Source organism: Frankliniella occidentalis, unplaced genomic scaffold (assembly GCF_000697945.3).
Source record: "Frankliniella occidentalis isolate FOCC.00 unplaced genomic scaffold, Focc_3.1 Scaffold964, whole genome shotgun sequence".
Taxonomy (NCBI): domain Eukaryota; kingdom Metazoa; phylum Arthropoda; class Insecta; order Thysanoptera; family Thripidae; genus Frankliniella; species Frankliniella occidentalis.
The window spans coordinates 4,551-11,117 of record NW_026268070.1 but is presented as its reverse complement, the minus strand read 5'-3'; the positions used below and the strand labels follow the sequence as shown (position 1 = coordinate 11,117).

Genomic DNA, 6,567 nt, shown 5'->3' with positions numbered 1-6,567 from the left:
CCCGACCATCGCCGCCGGCAGGCCAAGCAGGCTCGGCCCCTCCCGAACGAAGTTGCCGGCGCAGCGAAGCGAAGCTGGCAACTTCGTTTGGCGGAAGGGCGGGCCTGCTTGTTTATCCTTTTAAATGTAAGGGTGTGCGGGTGGGTCGGTCGGTGGGAGAGCGGCAGGTGTTTGTTTTTGCGCCGTTGTGTGAGATAAAGGCACTCGTGTCAGAGGAGTCCAATTCTTAATCTCCCGCCGGGCCATGAATAACGGTATTGTGAGGGACGCGGGAGAGCTGCCGAGGGTCGCGAGGGTCGCGCCGCTCCGCGGGCCGGCCCTGACAAATTTGGTGGCGTTGGTGCTTTTATCCCGGGGATTAGCGCACCACAGGCAGCGCCGAGGCCGAGGCCGCCGCGCCCCTCGCGCACCTCACCTCGTACCTCCAGGGCAGCTGGTCGGCGGAATGGTAGGGCTGATAGCAAAACTGGAGGCAACCAGGCTTTATGAAAAATTTAGGGCGCGCCAAAAAAGAAAACGATGGCGGGGGAAGAGGGGAAGGGGAATGTGCCATTGCAGCGGTGCGGGCGCCTGCAGAGGTAGGCCGCCCCGCAAGGCTCGCGCGTCGTGCGGGCCGGCCTACCCTCGCGTTCGCAGGCGCCATGTGGGGGCGGTGGATATTGCTCTCAGTCAGTGTCCTCTACAACAACATGAGGCTGTCCTCATTCGAGGAAAACGAAAACATGCTTTGTGCGTAATTAGCGCGTTTGTTCTCGGCTAGAGCCTCCTTGTATTCCCAAGAGTAAGTATGACGTCCCTCCAAATTAATTGTGAATTCAAGGGGTACGAATGCTACAAATACATTTTGAACATGTCGTGGCTAGGATGCATACAGTAAGTTGCAGTCAAGCTGTTCGGTGTATGTGGGTAACTGGCGGCGAGCACGCCGAGGGAACGCCTGCCAACGGCTAGGTAGGCCGCCCCGCTAAACACGCGAGTCGTGCGGGGTGGCGTACCCTCAAGTTCGCAGGCGCTCTACGGCGGTCCACGGCCCATCATTGCCAGAGTTGAGAGCGCAGGACGTTGGCAGTTGGCAGGGTGGGCCTACATGTGTGGCAGCCCGCGGGGCCTTTCCCCTCCGTACGACGGAGCGCTGCTCCTTGACGACTGTCTCGGTGATGACACCGCGCGGGTGGGGCTCGTAAACATACCGGACCGCGAGTGCGGCAGGTCTCGGTGGGGGGCGGCCATGGCCTGGACCAGCCTCGCTTAAGTCCGCCTCCTCCACTCCACTCTGCTGTTTTACTACCGAAGCGTGAGCTTACCGAACTGCCCAACGATACTTGCGAGCCGTCATGAATGAATTACTAATTGATTGAATGAATGATTCAACTTGCCTCGATTACCCTTCTGCACACACACACCGCCTTCTACAAAACTGTCTCCCACGTACTGTTGCAGGTGACCGGTGGCTCGTCTCGTGCCTGGGCGTGCTGTACCTGAGCAAAGGCCTGTTCTACCGCGTCGTGCCCGCGGATCAGACGCTGTCGCCGTCCTCCCCGGACCAGTACGCCGGCCTGTTCCGCTTCCGCCTGTGGTGGTGCGGCGAGTGGGTCGAGGTGCTCGTCGACGACCGCCTGCCCACCGTCAACGGCCGCCTCGCGTTCCTGCAGGCGCAGCACTCGGACCAGTTCTGGGCCGGACTCCTCGAGAAGGCGTACGCCAAGTAAGTGTCACGAATTTTCAACAAAAAAACAACAACAAAAAAACAAACAAGGGTGATTTCAAGCGACAACCTGTCATTTGGAGTTCAGGTTGTTTTTTTGCAAGGACGGCTGCGGGTCGTGCGCCGGCAGTAGGCCCGGGGATGCCCCTCGGGTGCCCCTTATTCTCTCTCGGTCCAAACCAATCACACCCCTTGACTCGGCAACAGTTGGCGGGGGTGCTTTCGGTGCGACGGGGCGGCGCCGTGTGTCGCTCCGCTGCCGCGCCCCATTGTCTCCCCTTCCTCGTCCCCTCTCTGCCCTGCTGTCCGGTCCGTGTCCCGCTGCTGACCTCTCTGCACGACACGGAGAACGCGGGGGCCCACATCAGAGAAACTCTGACGTTCGGCAACCACCCCGTATGATGCCGCACATGGCTGGGGGGAGCCCCCCTCTCCCTGGGTGCGGTGTGTGAGGCTCGGATGACAAACACTGCTCAAAGGGGTGCGGGGGCAGCTCCCGACCGCGATCCCCTCCGGGCCGAACCATCCGCACACGCCAGCGTGTCACCGCGGATTAGAACTCTATGCTAATGCGTTTAGGGGTCCGAGAGACACGCTGTCTGTGAAGTAATTGCTGATCTGGCGCTGCTCTTTCACTGGTCGGCGTGCGGCCGGCGCTGCCCTTGGGAGAGCTCCACTCCACTCAGCCGCCCCTGCTGCTCGCCTCCCACCCCTCCTGCTGCCTTAGATCCTGCCGTCGTATATCTCCCCAGCCGCCGGCTGTTTGGCTCATCGATATTTATTGCCGTTTCGCCCAAAGTTCGCCCGACTGCGAAACGAGTCGTTTGCTTTCTATGAAGCATTATTTCCGGCGCGCGGTTGGGAATGCCACTGATCTGTCTGCCCGCCGCAACAGCCTTGCGCGCTTTTCTCGTTGTCATCGTTGATCGCTGCTGGAGCGGCCGTCCTGCGCCCGGACGGGTAGGCCGCTCTCGGCCTCGACACGTCGAATAGGCGGCCTACCTCCCGGGCGGGCGCCGGGCCGACTGGGGCCGACACGACCCGGCCCAGCCTCCTCCTCCTTCTCCCGCGCGCAGCAAATATCGACATGGCATCCATCGCTGTCGACGTCTCTGCTGTGAGGCGCCCCCTCACCCCCCTCTCACTCCTAATACCACGCTCCGACTCCCTTGGCACAGCGCCGCAATGCCGCATGTCCTTATGCGGTGCTGAGGAAAAAAAGGTTGTGCGCACACCTAAAGCGAAAATACTCCAACAGCCACCATTGGCCCGAAAAAAGTCTGATTGGCTCGGCCTTGCATACACGAGCAAAGTATCGTTTTGCAGGGAAACGCGTCTCATTTCGTTCCAGGGGGAGTGGGAGTAATGCGCTGCCTCCTTGCCCTTCGTGGCGCCCTTCTCTTGACTGGCACCCGATGAAAGCCTGCTGCGTGTTCCCCTCTGGGCCACTGGCACTGACCTTTAGTGGGTGGTGTCGTGTGGTGCGCTGACCCCTGTGGAACCCCACCCCTTCCCCGACCTTCTCAATGCCACACCCTTTCCGCCCTAGAACCACTCAGCGTGAAGGCTGGGGTTGCATCGCGAGGCGACTAAGTTTCATGAGCGTAGCAAAAGAAATCTGCGCGTGAGAAAAATAACAAAGAACTTGAACTTGAGATTAAGAACTTTGGTCCGAGAGCTACGAGATTAAACGTAGATTCAAAGTGGATCGTATTCGACGGTGATGTCCTTATCATCAGGAAATCCACGAATTAACTACTGTACTTTGGGGAAAATCATAAGCCTTACCACAAGTGCAGCAAACTCTGAAAGAGAGTGAAATTCTTGGAATCGCGGGTATCCATCTCCTTACTTTCAAGTGCGGCTAGATAAGGGTCTTACGCAGGACTTGCGTCCTTGCCGACTTCGCAGAGTCGATCGAGTGCGTTCGGAAAAGTGGTTGGCGTTGCCGGGCAGAAAGCCACTTAAGCTACACTTCCCACACGCGTGGTCGGCGAGGTGGGGCCCGAATGGGTCCGACCCGGCGGCCGAGGAGGAGAGGGAGAAGGGTCGCCCACGCGGTGCACCGGAGCGCCGTCTCTCTCGGCGGGAGGCGCGGCCGCGGCACGGAGTGCTCCAGTCAGCATGCTGGAGCCCGCGCCCTGGCTGGAGCCCTGGCTGGAGCCGGCCTGGGCGCTCGTGTCCTGGGCGTGCTGCGCCGCGGCTCCGGTGCTCGCGCTAGTGCTCGCCGCGCTCGCCCCGCTGGCCTACTGGCAGCACCGCTGGGAGGACCAGGGTCGCGACCAGGATGTGGCCGTCGAGGAGGACCTGCTGTGGCTCTCGGGCGAGGCCCGCGCCCTGCCCGTGCTCGGGAGCTTTGCGTCGTTCCTGCTGGGCGGGTCCAGCTTCCAGGACGACTTGGGCGCGCTGTACCGGCGGCACAGGGCCGAGGGCGGGGCGCGCGCCGGCGCGGCGGGCCTGTTCGAGTGGCGGGCGCGACCGTGCGTGCTGCTCCTCGACCCCGAGCTCGTGACCCGCGTCCTGGGCGCGGATGCGGCCTCCTTCGCGGGGACGCTGCCCAAGGGCCTGGGGCCCGGCGTGCCGCCCGCGCTGAGGGAGAGGCTGTCGCCGCTGCTGCGCGCGGGCCGAGTGGGCGCCACGGCCCGCCTCATGGTGGAGTGCGCCGAGCAGCTGGTGCAGTCCCTGGGAGAGAGCGCGTCAGCGGGTAAGCAGGACACTAGCCAACTCTCGTCCTGTTGTTGAGCTGAGCGTAAGCGTCGCTGTCGTGTGGAGCAGGGCCCGTGGACGTTGAGGTGCTTGGACCGCTCGACCGCTTCTCCACGGTCGTGGTCGGCGCCTGCGCGTTCGGCGTGGCCGGCAACTGCGTCCAGGACCCCGACTGGGAGCTGCACCGCGTGGCCGGCGCTGCGAGGCGCCCGCCCCGGCTCAGCCTGCTGGCGCTGGCCCTCGTCACCGCGCTGCCCTCGGCGGCCGCCCTCGTGCCGGCACGCGTGCTCTACCCGGCCGCCACCAGCTTCTACGTCGACATGCTCCGGGAGTCGGCCGCCTTCCGGGCGCGCACGCGGACCAGGCGGACGGACTTTGTCGACCTGATGCTGTCCGCCGCGGCGCCCAGCCGGGCCCAGCGGGGCCTCTCGGAGCAGCACGACTTCCTGACCGCAAAGGACCGGCGGCGACACTGCGCGCTGGCGTACGACGTGGTGGCGGCTCAGGCCTTCGTGCTGCCCGCGCACGCGCCGCGGGTCGTGGCTCGCTGCCTGCGCGAGCTTGCGGGCCTCCCTGACCTGCAGCAGCGCGTGGCACAGGAGGTGCGGTCTGCGCGCGACCCGGACCAGCCGCTGGGCCTGCAGGTAGGGCTCATGAGAGAAGGGCGCCCTTCTCTCATGTAGGACTCCATCACCTGATTATAACGACGATAGTTTCTCACCCAAACTTGTTCCGCTGGAACTAGGTGCTCCGGCGCGCGCCGCTCCTGGAGAAGGTTCTCCTGGAGGCGCTTCGCCTGGAGCCGCCGTGCAGCGCCCTCTCCACGGAGGTGGGCGCCGGCGGCTACGCCCTGCCCGTGGTGGGCCCCCGGCGTGGCCTGCTCCTGGAGCCTGGCACGCACCTATACGTGGCCGTCGACGCCGTCCACCGGGACGCGGACCTCTACCCCGACCCGCTGCGCTTTGACCCGGAGCGCTTCTCGGCGGCGGCGCGGCGGGCGCGCCCCACAGGGGCCTACCTCCCATTCGGCGAGCTCCCCGGCCCCGACGGCGTGGCCGAGTGGGCGGCCAGCGGGCTGCCGCCGCCCGCCAGCAGCACCGCGGCGCTGTTCGCCCTGCAGGAGATGGGCCTGTGCCTCGCGGCGCTGCTGGCTGACCTGGAGTTCGGCGTCAGTGGGGTCGACGCCCGGGGCGACGTGCGGCCCAAGCAGGTGTGGCTGCGGGTCCAGCGGCGCCCGCTAGACAGCACCTCCTAAGGACAACCTGCACGCCACACTAGTCGATGGAGATGCTCTTGTGTCAACGTCAACACCCAGCTCCCCGGCTCCCGTCAAACTTCACAAATGACTGTCGCTGTCACGCCTCGACACGACACACAACAAGTGAGAAGACCTTGACCGCCGTTTGTGAAGGCGTCAGACTGCCGTCGACTCTCTGACGCCCGCCGGACCGGTATTGGCCGAGGGGCTCGGCAGGGAGGCCCCCTATCACCCCACCACGTCCAGCAGCAGTATTGTGCGTGTGCTCTTTGCGGCAGGGTGCGTTTGTTTGCCAGGGGGGGCAGTTTGTCGACGTTACTGTTTTATGTAGGTCGCTGCATGGGCAGAGATAGGAGGTCATACGGTACTGACCTTGGGTCGATTGAGACGAATTCCATCGCTGGCACACCGAGTAGGGACTATTTTGGGGCGGGAGTGGCGCTCTGGCGCCGTAGTGGTTCTGCTCTGCGTACAGAACGCGCCGAGGGCGGCCAGCACACCGGCAAAGCAAGTTATTTCTGTCCTGTTGCTCATACTGACTGTAGGAATGAGACAACTCTCGCAATATCGTGGTGCAACGAGATGGCCACCGATTAAAAGGATGGGCTATTGTTAAAGGGAGAGACGTATCACCGAATTGGTGGGCGGTCCCCTCGGCCGGCCTAAACCCTGTGTGACCACCCCTGGACGGGCTCGGGGGGAGGGGGTGGGGTCTCCTGCAGCTGTGCCGGCCGGGCGCGGGTTCACTGTACCAAAACTGCACGAGAGCCCGGTGCTGGACGGCGCCGCAGCCAGGCGCGGCGCGCGGGGCACATGGGTCGGCGGGGCGGGCGGGGCTGGCGACAAGCGTCACAAGCATCCGCGAGCAGCTGGCCGGGCCGCGTGCTGGGCGGGGCGG

The 6,567-nt window shown here is 64.1% G+C and overlaps 1 protein-coding gene across 1 annotated transcript; it reads left to right on the top strand.

Moving 5' to 3' along the window:
- The first annotated feature begins 2,862 nt into the window (after positions 1–2,862).
- On the top strand, positions 2,863–6,474 carry LOC127751771 (probable cytochrome P450 6a13). Its single transcript, XM_052275819.1, has 3 exons — positions 2,863–4,409; positions 4,481–5,055; positions 5,157–6,474. The coding sequence occupies exons 1-3, from the start codon at positions 3,830–3,832 to the stop codon at positions 5,664–5,666; spliced, it is 1,665 nt and encodes a 554-aa protein (XP_052131779.1). The 5' UTR covers positions 2,863–3,829; the 3' UTR covers positions 5,667–6,474.
- Positions 6,475–6,567: the final 93 nt, after the last annotated feature.

Coding starts and splice junctions, on each gene's coding strand:
- LOC127751771 (XM_052275819.1), top strand. CDS start 3,830: ATGCTGGAGCCCGCGCCCTGGCTGGAGCCCTGGCTGGAGCCGGCCTGG. Junction 4,410..4,480: donor GGGAGAGAGCGCGTCAGCGG/GTAAGCAGGACA, acceptor CGTGTGGAGCAG/GGCCCGTGGACGTTGAGGTG. Junction 5,056..5,156: donor ACCAGCCGCTGGGCCTGCAG/GTAGGGCTCATG, acceptor CGCTGGAACTAG/GTGCTCCGGCGCGCGCCGCT.